The 18,781-nt window shown below is 38.7% G+C and overlaps 1 protein-coding gene across 2 annotated transcripts in view; it reads left to right on the top strand.

The window, feature by feature from the left end:
- PRMT3 (protein arginine methyltransferase 3) overlaps window positions 1–18,781 on the top strand; it is a 105,476-nt gene that overhangs the window by 70,209 nt on the left and 16,486 nt on the right. The window contains exons 12-13 of one of the 2 annotated variants that reach the window (XM_045016451.1): window positions 533–619; window positions 2,585–3,544. In XM_045016451.1, coding sequence (XP_044872386.1) covers window positions 533–619; window positions 2,585–2,737 — 240 coding nt within the window. In that variant the 3' untranslated portion in view covers window positions 2,738–3,544. Of the gene's footprint in view, window positions 1–532; window positions 620–2,584; window positions 3,545–18,781 lie in introns of those variants that run through there. The other variant, XM_045016450.1, reaches the window with a different exon arrangement.

Below are 18,781 nucleotides of genomic sequence, written 5' to 3' on the forward strand. Positions count from 1 at the left end.
TGGAGAGTAGAAGTCTCCATGGTTAACCATTCTTTTTCTGCTGAACCTGCCAACATGGGTGCCAATTAATAAGTTCTTTGAGATATGGGCAAATGTCCATGGAGAGAGAGACTGAAACCAGCAACTCATTCAGCTTAGGCTACTGTTGGCCAAGACATCCAAATGGGTATAGGCTACATCACTACCAGCCTTAACAAGACTTCAGCCAATGGTGAAAGGCTCCATATCCCAACTTCTATTTAGTGTCTTTCTTTATGTTAAGTTTAAATGTTTGGGAACGATTGTTATAGACAAATCTTTATGGGTTGCACAAATATTGCTTAATTATATTATAAAAGTTCTACGTTTTTTTTGAAAATTCTAATACATAGCATTGTTTACTCTTTCCAACTGATGAGTTGAATCAGTAGTGTACTATGAGTTGTCTTTATTTTATTTTTAAGGGGGGTGTAGTTAAGTTCAACTAAGATGTATTTTTTAATTCTGATTTAAACTATTTAATGTCAAAATTGATGTTTCAATTTTTTGATAGCGTATAGACTGTCACACAACATCCATTCCAGATCTCGAGTTTTCATCGGATTTCACCCTAATTATTACTGAAAATACCATGTGTACGGTAAGGCAACTTATTCTTTCTGCATTTGACTAACATTATCCTTGATTGGCAGGCCAGTGCATTCATTGAAGTACTGATGATAAATGAATGTAAGTTTGCCATTGACAGATCATCTGTGCATTTACAGAGGTGTGAAACTGGTCCTTTAAATAAATTAATGCAGAACCCCCAATAATAATCTGGTTCAGTGGGGAAAGTAAAAGTGGGCATGGTCATTGAAAGCTATTTTTTCTTTTGTATCTTTTTTCCATTGCCTCGAACTGTGACTCTCTCCCCTTCCAGCTTAGTCAGAAGAATTTCGTGTTACTACAACTTATATTTCACTAGCATAGAGCTGAGTGGGAAACATTTTCCCCATCCTGTAATATTTTCAAGATTACAAAATTTTCCTATTCCACATCGGGACAAATCACTTCCCCTACTCCCACCCCCCAGAAAATGAGACCCACCCTATCATAACAAATGTCCTGGTTGTTAGGACACTCACTTCAGATGTGGGATAGCCCGGTTCAAGTCCTTGCTCTGAATCAGGTCAGTATAAATATTAAATTAATTTGTAATGGGCACTTGACCCTGATTAATGCGATAGAGACTTGGCATGGCATTGATGTATTATTTTTACCATTAAACTTTTATGCAGGGAAACTTTGGCAATGGTTTGAGTCCTGTATTTTGTTCTGAAGGTTGGTTATTGGGTTTTAAGAGTGTTTACAGCCATGAACCAATAAGGCTCTGTTTCCCAACTCTGTCTAGTCCTGGTCCCATTTTTCCTGAAGGGCACGGCCAACAATGTAGATCTTCCTGTGGAGGGAGAAGCGGGCTCTTAAAATAAACAATTTCTAACTGTTGGTAGTTCTAAAAATCAAGGTGAAGACCTTGAATTCAATCGAGTCATTAATTGGGAACCTGTGTTGATTAGCAGTGTGTATTATTGCTGCATGTTGAATCAGCTAGATCTTTTTCGTTATCTGTTCATTTTTGGATATTATGTATGGGAATAGTCGAGACTGTCAGTCAAAAATATATGGCTAAATTGCTATATCTGTAGAGGGAAGGGGACATTTTTTAGCTGTTACTATTTGGGTATCCATTATTAGTGGAGTCTGAAAGGGCTGCCAAGATTCCATGCATACAGTTTTCATAAGATGATGAGTGAGAGGGAGGTAAAGCATTGGCTTCTTCACTGAAAGCTTTATTACTTTTCACCTGCATTGTGCCTGTTTTGTCTGCATTTAGCTTTAAACAATTGCTGATTGCACTCAGGCACTGTTTGTACTACTTTTGTCTGTCATTCCGAGTCAAGAGATATACCTAATTCATTTATTGCGCATCTTAAGAGGCACCTTACAAGGCTGTAGAAAACGTGTAATCAGACTCCATGTGCAGAATTAAGGTTGTTAAAATTGAATTTCCAGTCTCTTGAAGCTTATCACGTCAACCGTAATGTTTTCTTATAGTTTATTTAATCATTTGTTATGGTAGCACCCAAAGGCATCAGTGAGGGCCATTGCTCTTGTGCTAGGTACTTTCAGTAGAAACATTTCTGTGGGCTTGTGTTCACAGCAAGTTAAGTGAGCTGCAAGCCAGCATGTGAATCTACAGCACACTATCTTGCCATGTGGACCTGCTATGGCACACTAACAGTTCCGTAACTGCCGTAGAGCACTTTGCCAGACTGTTGGAATGATGTACGTCAAAGCACGCTATGAAACTTCTACCCAGCCATAGCAGGGGCCACATGAAGAGTTAGTGCATGGCAAGCTAATGAGCTGTAGATTCACTTGCTGGCTTGCTACACACTAAACTTGCTGTGTAGACAAGCCCTTTTAAAAACATGTTCAGAAGTACAATGCAAAACTATAGCTCAAGTATACAGGCATAGCCATCTGTCACAGGCACTGTGCATGTAAGTGGAATTATTTTTAATGTCTGCTTTTCTTATTTAAATGTGTATTTCAAATGCAGCCTTGCAAAATAATCATCAAAAGATTCAAGTTCAAGCACAAAATCTACCAGACCACCTATTACCGTAATGGAGACAATAGTGAGGGGGAAAAAAATCTAGTGAAATTTTACTTGAAATTACCCTGGGAAAGCAGATGCATACAATTTTTGTAAAGTTTTCTTAATGTGTAACTGTTTGTTAAATGTATACCATAAAAATAAGTAGGAAAGTGAATTGCTGCAGTGATGTTACGTTTTGAATTTCCTGTCTTCTGTGTATCTGATTTCTCAATTAAAATTGCATTTTTGTGCATTTTTTCCAATTAATGTGTATTATAAAGCATTCTTTTGTATCTCTTTATGAATGTCCATATCAAATTTGATTGAGAAGTTTGAAACTAGAAAGGATTTACCTAACAAAAGGGTGATCTTTATTAATGGGCTGTTGTAATAGGTGCTGAAAGCACAGTCCAGAGCGTGCTGTGCATCTTAAACTCAAATTGATTTTGGTGGGAGTTGTAGATGCCTGCTATCTTGCAGCAAGTGCTCAGTACATCACAGAATTGAGGACAGAGAGAGGCAAAAATTAGTGTGTAAACAGTAATATGAAGGGACAGCAGCCTAGTGTATATGTTAAATTCCATTGCTTTTTTTATATTGATTCAAGAAAATAATATGCATTTCCTCTGACATATGCAGTCACAAATTGGGCAAAAGGATATGTATAGCCATATAATAAATACAGAATTAAAAAACTCACATTAATGTAATGTTAAAATCGAGAAATTAGCTACACTAGTCAGGAAATCTTAAAATCTAGCCACTGCCTAGCGCTTCTACTTGTACCTCCCAATAATGCTATTGGCCGTGTGTGTCAAGAGGGGTAAAAATATGCATTGTTGGATGTTTCTCCATGTTTTTTGTAAATTGAAATGTTGTGGTTAACATTGTGTTCTCTTGTTCATTGAATGTGTGTCAAGCAAAGTGAAACGTGCAAATTCTCAGTGCAATTCTGTTATATGCATAAACATTTCATAATAAAATGTTAAATATTGCCTAATAAAAAAAATTGAAGACATTTTATTTTTTATCTGTGACAAAATGATTTCTTGACCTTGTGACCTAAAAAAATGCTGGTGTAGGGTGACACTGATTTCTTCGGCCTTCTTGGAATAATTATGATCAGTTAGAGAACTCCACATGGTTTTTGTTGTCCTGTATTGTTTGATAGAGCAAAACAGGATATTGGTTAAAGTATCACTTTCCTCTAATACTGGACCTTTACAAAATCACCTTCTATTGTTGTGCAACTCTTTTAAGGTAATGTAGGTTAGATGTTGATTTAAGTTTGGAAGCTTTGTGAGCTCTAGTGGTTTGTTTCTGGAATTTTCTGATTAACATAGGTCTTAAAAAAACAAGTAGAATTCTCTCAAGTATTTTGCACTTAATCATGTCGGATTATTGACATTTTATGAGTAGAATTTCCACTCCTTTTATGATGGAGTGTGGAGGTTTAGTTAGAGACTGACAGTCCATCTGTCATATCAGGCTGCCTAACCTTGCAGTAAATGAACAATAAAAGTCCATTATTTGTATTGAGAATTTTTGAGGTACAGTTTTGTGCTTTGAAAACAGCATTTCAAGACTTTCCTTGAATGCATCAGCTTCTACTTTTTAATATGCTATTTTATATTTTACACTCTAGGAAGAAAATCTAAAAGCTTTTTTTGTACCTGACAAAAGTTCTGATAAAAGAAAATGTATATGTGTACCTGCTCTGACTTCCTTGTTCTTTAACATAAAAATGACACTGTACTTTGTTGTATGCAGTGTTGTTGTAACTGTGTTGGCCCAAGGATATTAGAAAAACAAGGTGGGTCAGGTAATACCTTTTATTGGATCAACTTCTGTTGGTGAGAGAGACAAGCTTTTGAGCTTACACAGAGCTCTTCTTCAGGTCTGGGAAACTTACTCTGTGTCACAGCTAAATACTAGATGGAAGAGATTGTTTAGCATAAGTAGATAACACATATTTCAAAGGACCATGGAAGGTGAGGTGGCTTGTTAACAGGCCTCCAGTAAAAGGGAGGAAAGGAGGAGAGGGGGAAGTAGTTGTGGGTGGGGTGTTAATGGGTTATAGATTGTTGTAATAAGCCATAAATCCAGTGGCTCTGTTCAGTCCATGATTTTTAGTGTCTGGCAAAGTTATGGTTGTGACACGGTACTCACTAGTCTAGATTGTAGCTGTGCCACCTCTGCTCTCTAGCCTGGGGTGCCCTTTCCACTGTTTTGCTGCTGTAGCCTCCTGTCCGGACTGTTCACAAACCGCCTACAGAGTGTAAATTACTCCCAGCTATGTCCAGTGCACTTATAACCTGCCAGTCACACCTAAGCTCTCACTAGGCTGAATTACATTACAGGGGTCCCCAAAACAATCCCAGTCCCAGATTTCCCCCCAGAAATGTATGTCTTGTACTGCCTAGCCCTTTCCTGGACAATACAAGCTATATAAAGTCCATCATCTTTATTAATAGCAATAATATGCGCAAATCTTATCTCAAACAGAATTTCCCAAGCGTTTCTATTCAAAGACACTGGTTTAGACAAACTTGTTTTATTGTTTAATTAACTGCAAAGAGAGATTTTAAGTGAATACAAGTAATGCTGAATAAAAGTCAGAAATGGTTACAAGACAAATAAAGATAAAAAGCCACTAGTGCTAAGTTTTTCTCCCCATATGCTCTTAACACTCTTACTGGCCAAACTCCTTAGGCCAGGACCCCTAATGGCTGCTTTCTTTGTTCCTTCTGGTTCAGTGAATTGATGGACAGAGAGAGAGAGAAGGTGGGGTGGGGGCCCATTGAGGTGTCTGCCGCTTCTTTACATAGTCCTGTCCTGTGTTTGGGAACCATTTCCAGCTGGGAACATGGCACCAGGAAGACTTTTCTTCCTGCCATTCATTAGCCACTTAGCAGGTAATGGTCTATTGACCTTGTTTACACCCGGCTTGAGGAACTGATTTGGCTACTCCTCAGACCTGGAACATATTTTAGTAACATCATACAGTGGAATCTTATAACTTTACTGTGATGGGTTTGGTCACAGAGACTCCCTCAAGACTGTCACTAGATGTGTTGGGATGCCAGTGAGGACAAACCCCTGTCAGAAAAGGCTTCCCTCCACTCCCATCTTGCTGAGCTGGACACACCAGTTGGCTACAGACCAGACCAAGAGGTTGGGCCAAGCCCCCCTGCAGTTTACAGAAACTAAGATTCACTTACCCGAGGGGCTTCTCAGTTAACAGGGACTTTCCCAGAACCCAGTATTCAGTCTTTCTGGGAGCCTAAACCCCAAATGAATCCGTTTTACTCTGTATAGCTTATACTAGGTAAACTCATAAATTGTCTGCCCTCTATAACACTGATAGAGAGATGCACAGCTGTTTGATCCCCCAGGTATTAATTACTTACTCTGGGTTAATTAATAAGCAAAAGTGATTTTATTAAGTATAAAAAGTAGGATTTAAGTGGTTCCAAGTAATAACAGACACAACAAAGTAAGTTACCAAGCAAAATAAAACAAAACACACAAGTCTAAGCCTAATACAGTAGGAAACTGAATACAGGTAAATCTCACCCTCAGAGATGTCCCAATAAGCTTCTTTCATAGACTAGACTCCTTCCTAGTCTGGGCCCTGTCCTTTTCAGACCAACGTTGTGGTTTATGGTCTGGGTCCAGCAATCGCTCAGACCCCTGTAGTTACAGTCCTTTGTTCCAGTTTCTTTCAGGCATCTCTTTAGGATGGAGAGGCCATCTCTTGAGCCAGCTGAAGACAAAATGGAGAGGATTCCAGGGCCTTTTATATTCTCTCTTGTGGGTGGAAATGCCTTTGTTCTTCTGTGCAAAATCACAGCAACAAGATGGGAGTTTGTAGTCACCTGGGCAAGTCACATGTCCATGAATGATTCAGCTTTTTGCAGGCCGATGCCATTGTTTACATGTTAATTTGAACGTTCCCAGAAAAGCTCAGATGTGGATTGGCGTCTCCCAAAATCCATTGCTAGTTAAATGTTTCTTGATAGGACTATTTTGAGTAAATGCCCATTCTCAAGAAGCTGACCAAATGCTTCACTGATGCTACTTAAAACCAAACACATTGAGATACAAGTACATAGCCAATATTCATAACTTAAAATATAAAAATGATACACACATACAGACAGCATAATCATAACCAGCAAATTACAACCTTTCCATAGACATCTTACTTGACTTCCTTTGTACAAGATTTGGTGCAACTATAGGACCTTGGTTGCAACAATGATCTATACGGTCACAGTTCATGTCAATAATGTCACATTTACATACAATGTTGCTACACATATTTTACCAGAACAATAATAACCAGCAAATTGAGTTCTCAAATGATCCCTCAAAAGGCATACTTTGTACAAAGATTATTACAATAGTGTGCAAAGGGTGAATACAGGAGTACAGTCTATCACAATGGCTCATTTTTTGAAAGTGTTCTGCAGATTTCCTTTGAGGATGAGGACTGATAGGTCAGATACAGAGAGATCGCTTTGTGAAGTGCTCTCCCACAGGTGAAGTGGTGTTTGTCTTTTTTCATTCTCCTGTGTGTGTTCATTCACAAGCATAGTGATTGTCTGGTTTCACACGCACACAGCTGCTATTGGGGCACTTGCACCTCACTCTGTGCACTACCACATGCTGATCTAGGCATATGTTGGACCATGGATCTTGAAAAGTGTGTTGGAGGGGTGTTGATCATTGTGGCAGTGGAGATATCTGCTGATTTTGCATCTGTTATCCTGATAGGGTTCTGTGCTACTTTGAGGTACTATGTCCTAGTCTGTGAGGGGCTTGCTGCTGATCTTGGAGATATTAGGACATAGTTTGGAGTCCAGAAGTGGCGGTTCTGATAGAAATCTTTCCTGGTTGGGGTCCCCATTGCATATGGATTGTAGGTGTTTGATACTCTGTATTGGTTCCAGTGTGTGGTGATAGGTGACAAATAGGAGTGTGCAGTTGGAGAGGGTTTTATTTCTGTATTGAAGCAGGTTCTCTCTGGGTATTTTGGTGGCCCATGCTTCAATGTATTTATTAATTAAATAAATATGATAAATTCATGCTGAATGCTATCAAAAACTTGGCATCAAAGGCAGAGTTTCTATATAAAGAGCATTATGGGGTGGGAAATCTAACCTTTGAGGTCAGGCTTTATCAATATAGCACAATAGGTCAACCTAAGTAACCTAAGAGACTATCATTTTCAAGAGACATGGGGCAGATCTACACTAGAAATTTACATTGGTGCAGCTGCATGCTGTAGCGCATCTGGTGAAAATGCTCTAAGGTGATGGGAGAAAGCTCTCCCATTGGCTTAACTCCATCTCCGTGAATGGCTGTAGATATGTTGGCAGGAGAAGCTCTCCCACCAACATAGTTGTGTCTACACTGGCACTTAAGTCAGTATAGCTCCATCGCTCAGAGGAGTGGATTATTCACACCCCTGAGTGACATAGTTATACCAAAGTTATTTTGAAGTGTAGACCAGGAATTTAAGATCCAGTCTCTTTAAATTAGGCATATTGGAAAATTTTTCCCAGGCTGACCTTAAATAGTTTAATTTGCTGGCTACAATTAATCCCTCTGTTTTAATAAATCATTTAGTTATTAATGGGAAACATGTTTTAAGAGAAGTTTATCCAAAACATTTAAGGTTGTTTTTGTTTAATTAAAATAAATTTTATAGGCTGTTTTGTGTTTAATTAAATTCCACTTACTATCCTAATGCAGCTTGACACAAATCATGAGCAAGAAGTTAATTATCTAGTAAATATATTAATGTATCATTCACCATTCTCTAACATACTAAAAATTTACAGTTTTTATAAGAATCTGAAAATATTAAGCTATATAGTTGCTTAAATAAATCTGTCTTCCTAGGTAGCACAAAATATACCAAATCTATTGTAAAGACTCTATTTAGTTGTAAATCAACATATTTTAGTGATATATCAGCCAATGAGACTGTGCCTTTCTTGAGAAAATAACTGAAGTACAAATGGATAAGTTGATTAAAATTGCTGATTTAAATCACAGCTTTCCACTTGGTGATTTTTAAATCAGTCCACGTTGCCTTTAGTTGACTGTAAAAGCAGCAAAGAATCCTGTGGCACCTTATAGACTAGCAGACGTTTTAGAGCGTGAGCTTTCGTGGGTGAATACCCACTTCGTCCCTTGCATCCGACGAAGTGGGTATTCACCCACGAAAGCTCACGCTCTAAAACGTCTGCTAGTCTATAAGGTGCCACAGGATTCTTTGCTGCTTTTACAGATCCAGACTAACACGGCTACCCCTCTGATACCTTTAGTTGATTAGTATGTCAATCGAAATATCATTAGTCTTGCACTTCCTCCACTGCAAGTGTTACTGAAGTCTGATTACAGGTATATTCTAGAGGATCCATCCTTCCTTCTAGAAGTTACCATTTTACTCCACAGTCCCTTGCTCCCAAGAGCCCAGCACTTCATTAATTTCTGTCAGCAAAACTGGCACATCAGTGTTTATTTTATGAGTATCTTATAAAAGCAACTAAATGCGGTACCTGTGGATATTTTGTATTAAATGTAATGGAGCTGACTGGGCCATGAGAGAAACACTGAAGATGGGCAATGGGGACAGTGAGCTGAAATAGATGCCAGAAAAGTAACATGTTATTAAATGCAGCATTGCTGAAACTGTGATTAACTTCATGTATTTGGGGGATAGGGGGAGGGCACTTAAACTATTACATAGGTGGAGAAGATTTCAATAACATTAAAATTGTAAGGTGGAAATAAAAAGTAAGATATTTCAGATAGTTAAGTAATGCAGATTAATGAAGAGATTTAGGGAATGTCTCAACTGCAATTAAACACCTGTGTTAGCTGACTTGAGCTCCTGGGACTCAAGCTGCAGAGCTATAAAACTGCAGTGTAGCTGTCGAGGCTTAGGTTAGAGCCTGGGGTCAGGGATCCTCCCCCGCTAAAGCCTAGGGTTAGTAGAACTCAAGTTAGCAGACCCTGGATTTGTTAATCTAGGGCCTGGTCTACATTGGGGGGGGGGGGTCAAACTAAGGTACGCAACTTCAGCTACGCGAATAGCGTAGCTGAAGTCGAACTACCTTAGTTTGAACTACTTACCTGTCCTCACGGCGCGGGATTGACGTCCGCGGCTCCCCCGTCGACTCTGCCACCGCCGTTCGCGGTGGTGGAGTTCCAGAGTCGACGGGAGCGCGTTCGGAGTTCGATATATCGCGTCTAGATGAGACGCGATATATCGAACTCTGAGAAGTCGATTGCTACCCGCCGATCCGGGCGGGTAGTATAGATGTACCCTAGGGCTTGAGCATCTACACTCATTTGTAACCACAGGTTAGGAATTGTTGAACCCAGGGTCCCAACCTGGAGCTACAGCATCAACACTGAGTTATGTACGTCTGAGTCCAACTATCCATATCTCAGGCTTTCTAGCGTCCTCCCAAAATGTGGCCACTTTAGCTTTTTGTTCGTGGTGCGGTGTGGGAAAACTTGACTGTCCAGAGAACAAAGAAAGTCAGCCCACGAGATTGTGGAATACTTTTGACAGACTTCCAGAGCATGGGTTCAGTGGGGCTGCATCTACACTGCAAAGCAATAGGGCACGGGTCGGCAGTCTTTCAGAAGTGGTGTGCCGAGCCTTCATTTATTCACTATAATTTAAGGTTGTGCGTGCCAGTAATATATTTTAATGTTTTTAGAAGGTCTTTCTATAAACTATTGTTGTATTAAAGTAAATAAGTTTTTTTTTAAATGTTTAAGAAGCTTCATTTAAAATTAAATTAAAATGCAGAGTCCCCCGGACCAGTGGCCAGGACCCGGGCAGTGTGAGTGCCACTGAAAATCAGCTCATGTGCCGCCTTCGGCACGCGTGCCATAGGTTGCCTACCCCTGCAATAGGGCTTAAATGCTAGGTTCCAACTTGACTCAGGCTTGGACCATCCATCCTCATGGGGCCCTGGGACTCTAGGTCTGAGCCTTGGGTTAGCATGATTTATGTGGAGATGGAAGCGAAGGTAGGTTTGAGCTTGAGTTTGAACTCTGGGCTTACAATGCAGTGTAGATGTACCCTTACTGTCACCCTGTTTAATGTGCCTCTGCAGTGTTTATGAATCAGCACTACTCCAACTGATCCTGTGACTTTTTTTTATATATTTATCCTATAATATCCATGAAAAAGAACTGACTTGGTTTCTTTAAATAGTCATGTTTCTTAATATAATTCTTCAGTTGTTCGAACAATTAAACACAATTTTGCAGAGTTTTTGGGAATGTTTTCATTTGACTTTTGAAATATGTGAAGGTTAAGTCTAATTGTTTAAAATTGACTATAAGCTTATTATTTAATATTAGATATATCTGGATCTTCATCTTCAAAGCTCTTTGAAAGCATAAATTTTCAAGCCTCTACTGTGGCAGTTTTCTCTTTCCATCATTTCCTCCAGTTAAATCTCTTATAGGATTAAGCTTCTCCTTTCTTGGCATCACCTTCATTTTAAATTCTGCTCAAAACCTCTGAAAATTCTTTGAGAGCACGAAACAGTCTCAAACTGATCATAATGAATCAGTTCTAAGTGCAGATTGACCTATTTTCAACCTCACAAAATTAATCTGCTTTTAAAAAAACCAACCTAATTATCTTTAAAAGCACATCTTTCCTGTTAGAGAACTAAGTTTGTCATTGCAGATTTTAATGAGACATCTGGCTGAAATCAGTCAATAGATTCTGTTAGGAAAATATGCCATTAATTGTATTTGAAAGTTCAGTGTTTGCTATTAATTGTATACTAGTTTTGAGATTAAAATATAATGGTTTATTACTCTCAGAGATCAATTGATGAACTTCCTCTTTTGTTTGAATGCTTCCCCCGTGATCCTATCATGGTTGTTTGTTTTTTTCCTAGCTGAATGGTAATATCCCATGGGAGGAAAATGGCAATGTCTGTTCATTTCTCCCAGGAGAAGTTGTCAAAGAGCAGGGTATGCATTTTTATTGAAAGGGGATGGACAACGGTAAAATGAATAAGATGATATTATTGATATACTAAAATCTCAGTAATTAAAATACAAATTCAGTTAATTTTGATTAAAGTAATTTTAATTGAAGGATAGTTGTATTTATAAAAAATTTAGAATTTTGAGCAATGTCAGTTTCTGCACTTGAGAACTCATTTGCCAGTTACAATAAGAGGTATTTGAATACGTAAGTGTTAATTTGAACCATAATCATAGTATTGAATATCTTCAGACTCAGGTTGGAAACCCAAGCTTTCTGTAGTGTGTATCAAACACATTCTAGAATACACTTTCTTTGTTTTAAATTCAGTAACTTATGCATTGCTATAGCATGCTATTAAAAATCACTTATATTCATAATCAGTTTGTGCCAAGAAGACTATACAATAGGGCATCTCAAGGTTCTGTATTTTTTACAGAAATAGTTTTTAAAATAGCTGTTGTATTTCTGAGACACGGATGTGTAGTAACTTTCTCTGCTGCATGGATTACAAGCATTCCATCTCCATGCTTGGATAAACTCCATCAAAAGCACATTATCCTCCTACTTCTGTGGCCAGCTGCCTAATTGTATCTGCTATAGCCACACGCTGTTGGAACATGATACCAGTGATGAGCAAAAATGATAAATTACTCCCTGCAGGTGATAGTGATGATGATAATTTTTAATTTCCTTGTTCCTTAACTGAATTGGTAAGGTTGTCTTTACCACTTCTCATGGGGGTCTCAAGCAGTCTTATTTGTTTAGATCAGATTAGATTCTGTATGTTTACAAAGCAATTTCCTTTACAGAAAGACTTTTTATAATATATTTGAATCAAAATCCAATTGTTTTCATTTCAGCTCACTAGTCATAAAATAAGACTAAGTGTAAATGTAAAAACTATGCATTGGGTATTTAATTGCTGCAACATATGCCATGTGTTAGCTTTTTTGTATCTTCATATTTTTGGTGACTTTACATTTTACATGCATTATTTGAGTGAAAATTACCTACTCTCCCTATGGCAATTCATTAAAATATCTGTAGTTTGTGACAAATATTTGTTCTTGTAATTTGTGCTGGAAGGGTACAGATTATGATCTCTTTCTGAAGCTGCATCTCCAAATTGAGCCATGTTTAGGATGCTAATACCTGTTTTTATAAATACAGGTTATTTACATATTTAGAACTATCCTGGCTATGTTGCGTTGCAGTGATTGTATTCTGTGCATAAATTATCTATTTTGTTTATAGATTGACTATCACATTTACCATTTGAGGAGGTTTCATTTTTACTTTCCTATAGCTGGTTGAAATGATGCTGACTGCTGTGGAATGCTGTTTTGGCAGTCTACGCAATAGAAGTCAGTTATGAATATTACTTTGCTTCTTAATTAACCTAGCTGCTTTAGCTTTGAGATGGCTTTAATCTTTTTTGTAGCATTTGTTTCTCCTGACAAGATATTTATGGAGAACAAGCAGCAGAATAATTTTGCTGCTGTGTTTCCTAACATATAGAATCCTTCCAAAGCTCATGGCAGGCTACAGTTTGTTATTTATTACAATCTAGAAGTCATTGTTTTCAGTTTCCTAGTGCGTGTTGTTCAGAGACTAATATTTGAATGCCTCTTCCAGAGAAATGCTAAGGTTCATGGTGATTAGTCCTCAAGGGAACTATAAATGGGCTGTCAAAGGTGAAGTAATGAGGTAGTGAAATTGCAACAGAAGAAATTAGCTAGAAATATTTGACAAAAGTGTGGAGGACTGTTGCTGTTTGATTACCTCAGCTTTTTCCCAACCTTGTTAGATAATCAGTCAATTCAGAGACTAACTATAAACAGGTGAACACTGTTTTAAAAACAAAGAGCTAGAAAATGAATAGTAAACAGTGATTTGTGGATTACTATATTTATCTTCTTTGGCACAAATTCTGCTTCTGCTGCCGTAAAGGCTCCCCTCCCCTGGCAGCAGCTCTGTTGAAGACTGACCCTGTGGCAACCTGAATGGGGTGATTGAGTATGAGTGGGAAGAACAGTCAGAAGATCTGCTGGTCCTCTGGTGTCCAGCAGTTGCTGTTTTAGTTATTGGGCTGAGCCTCTGAAGTAGCTCTGCCGGCTTGCCAAGATGATGTGTCCATTACACTTATTCTTTCTGCACATCTGCCCAATGTTCAGCTACTTCATGCTTGGCATTGAGCAGAGAATTGGGGCATTAATAGTTTTCACGTAAAATCTGCTTAGTGACAAGTGCGCCCCCTATCTGCCAGCACTAAACACTCAACATGGGATCGGAAACTTATTTCTGTCATCCAAGTAGCTTTCCATCAAAGTCAGTAGGAACTGCACACAACTTGGCCCTCTGTCAGGAAAATGGAGCAGGTTTGATTTGGAAATTGACTGTAAAGAGAGAGTTGAATTTGAAGGTGCCAGTTTTACATGTCCAAACTCTTGTATGTAACCAGACTTTATTGATACAAATACTGCAGATGAGAATCCTAACCTACGTCTCTAATCCTCTTTTTTCCAGATATCTGACACGTAAGGTTAAATAACATTGCTACTGTGGGTTACAGAATCTGTCAACTCCTCCTAGTGACTGATAACTTCTAGATGAAAAATTATATACATAAAATTAGGATAATGTTGGTTTGTTTCCTGTAGCTATTTTGCGGACAATGCCTAATTCTGATTTGGTGTATGTTGGATGAAGTCATTCTTTTATTTGCTAATAAGATGGGGAAATGCTTTGGGAAACTTAGATAATTACACTGATTTATTTGTGACTGTAATTCTCAATAGAACACAACAGGCCTTCAGTATTTATGTTCCAGCACAGAAAGTTGTATGTTTCGAGGGAGAGAGGTCTTTTTCAAAATCTCAACCTTCCCTGTACCTCTTAAAAAGCTATAAGTGGGGAAATCTGAGGAAAGCATGTGGACACCACACTTTAAAAAAAAAAAGTTCTTAGAAATGTATTGTGGGAGGGAAAACCGTTCTGGAAAGAGCCTGAGAAAATTACTATTAGATTTTATTTTTTTATAAACAAGAAAACTTGGCATATATGCTACTAAGGTTGGAACAATGCTTTTGGTTTTAAAACTTAATTTTAATTATTACATCACCATTCATAAGGAGGATTTTGATCTTTGCAAGATTGTACTTAATTGTTTTGAAGGATCGCCTAAAATGTTTGAACATTTAGCAACAAATACTCTATCAAGTAAATAGATTTTAAGAGTAGGCTTTGTGTTCTGAGCCTTTTATGAATATCTTAGTAAATACCTTTATTTTATGGCCTGTAGACAAGAGGTTAAATGTCTTGTTCAGTGTTCATTTAGATCAGTGTTAAAATGTTAAATAGTGTTTTCAGTAACTAAGACTTACATTCCAGTTGGGAGTCTATTCCAGTGAATGATTTTGTAGTCTTGGCATGATTTCAGTAATGTAGCTTTCAGAATTAAAAGGAATTAGTTATATTAACTGAGTTTAGTGAGTCAGTGATTTTATTGCATAAGTATTAAAAAGAGGCAAACATAGTTCTGAATGTTACTGTGTATATGGCTCACTGGTGAAGGAAAGCATGAAAACAGGAAATCAACAGTGGGAAAACATAGCTAAGTGTTGGAGTGTAAGGACTATCTAACAACTGTGTTATTGGTCTTCATTTATGGACTCAACTAAGCAACTGTAGTCTCTCCCCAATCCTACCTGGGTGACTTCTGTTTGAGTGTCAAAAATCAGTTATACTGCCAGTCATGTTGAGTCTTGCTTCGTGGCAGTCAACATATGCTTCCTAAATCAATGATTTTGTAGTCTCAACAGAAGGTTATTATGAAAACTTGCTTCACAATTCATACTGTTTCTCTTGGCATATTTAACATGTTAATATGCTAATATGTTTTGATTTATTAATCTTTTAAAATGTATTAAAATTCTATTCAATGATGACTTCCTAAAAGGAAAAAGATGTGTCCTACTTTGAGAAAACAAACTTCATAGGTAGGTGATTCTCATAGTCACTGGCTAATTTGGCCAGTTGACAGTATTTTTCTAAAAACAAGCCGTTATTAAACCTGGGATTGACAGAAATTAGGGTTGTCAAGTGATTAAAAAAATTAATTGCGATTAATTGCACTGTTAAACAATAATAGAATACTATTTATTTAAATATTTTTGGATGTTTTTTACATTTTCATGTATATTGATTTCAATTCCAACAAGATATTTTTGTGCCAGATGCATTAAAGTTTCATATGTCCCTTCATGCTTCAGCCACCATTCCAGAGGACATGCGTCCATGCTGATGACGGATTCTGCTCGATAACGATCCAAAGCAGTGTGGACTGATGCATGTTCATTTTCATCATCTGAGTCAGATGTCACCAGCAGAAGGTTGATTTTTCTTTTTTGGTGGTTCAGGTTCTGTAGTTTCCTCATTGGAGTGTTGCTCTTTTAAGACTGCTGAAAGCATGCTCCACACTCCGTCCCTCTCAGATTTTGGAAGGCACTTCAGATTCTTAAATGTTGGGTCGAATGTTGTAGCTATCTTTAGAAATCTCACATTGGTATCTTCTTTGCATTTTTTGTTTTATTTTCAAATCTGCAGCGAGTGTTCTTAAAATGAACATCATGCTGGGTCATCATCTGAGACTGCTATAAAGTGAAATATATGGCAGAATGTTGGCGACTCAACTTGGATTTTTTTCTGGTGTTTTCCCTTTGTCAGTTTGGTTATGTTAATATAAGTTTATGCACACTTAAAGGTAGCAAAAGTCATTTGTTCACAGTATTTAAAGGGACACTGCACAAGATTGATAATAGAAGCCTCTTGTGCTCTGCACTGTGAGGCTTCAGGAGAAATGAATAACACCTCAGAGAAAATGATAGTGCTATATCCCTGTCCCTTTCTGCAGGCATGTCAACAATACCTCTTCATCAGTAATATCAGTCTAGTAGCCAGAAAGAATTTGCATGACTCAGTAGACCTTTGTCCATTCTCAAGAGATTGTGGATTAACAAGAGCAGTTTGACAGAGGTCAAGATAATCTGAGGATTCCAGGCCTTGACAAAACATTGTGGATCTTCCAAGGAAAAAATAAATTAGAAACCAGTATATAATTTAGCTGGGATTCTCAACATGGAGTGATGGCCCTCAAGGAACTGAACAATCACTGCTTTGAGAGGTTGGCATTTATACTTCCTGAAGAGAGTCATTGACAGTGTGTCGTCTTAGTATGGTTTCTATGCCAAGAGGAATATTGCTCCAAATTGGAGCTTAAAGCTCTCCAAGAATTTTCAAACTGCCATTAGTTAAAAATCAAACAAGATGGCTATACGTAGATGGATCCATCTTAAGAGATGCTATATTCTCCGTTTATTACATGGTCTATTCAAGTTTCAGGCTGGAGAGGGCAAACATGAGATTGTGCAGTGATGAAATATTTCACATCCTTGATACCCATTTACCAGTCACATGTTTTGTCTTCTGGAAGATACTTAAGTGTTTTCTTCCACACAGCCCATTTCTTCGAGTCAGTACTGAAAACATAATGTTTAATTTATGACTTGCATAATCACTTTCATAGCAAGAGACTGGTATTCTAACTAGACATTAAGTAAAAGGTAAAATGTTGAGCTGTGAGTAGGAAACTTCTTTCAGACACAAATGTTTATAACAAAAGCAAGTCAGTTGCACTAGGGAGGAATGTGATTTGAAACAATGAACTAGCCGTCATGTGGAGTCCTGATTAAATGTACCAGAAGAGACTTGAGGGAAATCCCTATTTGATATCCTAGTGGGTGGAGATTCCCCAGCTGCCAGCCCGACAATCTTACACAATAGAGCATGGACTCTTTATAGGTCTCAGCATCTTGTTTCTGAGGCTGACTTTTGGACTGCATATCCATAGCCCACCTCAAAGACACATTTGTCAAGCATTTTTACATTACTTTCTTAATTAAGATGATGGGAAACAAGGCTGGGAGGAGGGGGTGGGAGGTGCATTGTATTGTCCATCATTTTTTAGCAGCCTCCCGTTTGAGACTGGTTTTTTCATTACTTTTCTCTTTGGATCACTGAGGCGTCTCAAGAACTCTTTTTTTTCCTCTGTGAAAGCAGGACACAATTTTTTAAAGAAAAAAAATTACTGGTATATTAAGCTCATTTCAGTGTAAATGTTCTTTATTCTTTTCCTGTGGAAAGTCCTCCTTTAAGGTCAAATCTTTATGTAGTTTTTAAAATTGGGTATTGTAACGGGGTTCACTCGCCTCTCGTGACCGCCCCGTTGGCCGAGTGCATATGCTTGCACTCTCTCTCTGATTGTCCCTGCTCTGAGATAGAACAATGCCCCAGTGCTCCCTTCCTGGCTTCACCCTCTTGGGCTTCCTAGCTACATCTCTCCAGCTAGGCCACTATAGTTCAGTTCCTCCCCTGGGGTGCCTCAATGTCCAGGCCACTTCCCCCTAGTGGGGGGTGGGAGGAACCTGGCCCAGAGACCCTGTAGATAGCAGCCATCTGCTGTATCCCTTTAACTATGTCACATGACTTCTCTAATTCCCTGGGCCACTTCCCCACAGCCCCATTCCATCTTCACCCTTACCTCAGGGCCATGTCCTAATGGAGTCCCAGCAACCAGCTCAGGCTCCTTCTCGCTCTCCCCAGCTTCTGTCAGTGCTGCCCTGTCTGGGGTTCTGTAGCTCTGTCAGCCAGCCCCACACCATCCACACTTAGCAAGGAACTGAACTCCTTCTGACCCAGCAGCTCTTCTTATACTAGGCTGCTGGGCCCTGATTGGCTGTGTCCCATGCTGCCACTCTGGGCAGCTTCGAGGATCCTCTCCACTGCCCTTTTTTGGGGCGGGGAGTAGCAGGGTCATGAGGCCTCCAGCAGGGGGCATCAGAGGGTGTGGTATATCCTGTCACAGTTATAAATCCAAGGTCTGAGCTATGCCCCAGGGAGGCAATGGGGCTCTCTGGAGTCTTGAGAGGGAGGAGGGGAGTTTTATGGTATCCTTCCTGCTGGGGTACAGCAAGCAGTTGTGGAGCCACTGCATAGACACTAGCTGCTGAAGTAGTCCATGTGGGACACTCCAGAAACTCCTTTTCCTTACCTCTATA

This window comes from Mauremys mutica, chromosome 4 (genome assembly GCF_020497125.1).
Source record: "Mauremys mutica isolate MM-2020 ecotype Southern chromosome 4, ASM2049712v1, whole genome shotgun sequence".
NCBI lineage: Eukaryota > Metazoa > Chordata > Testudines > Geoemydidae > Mauremys > Mauremys mutica.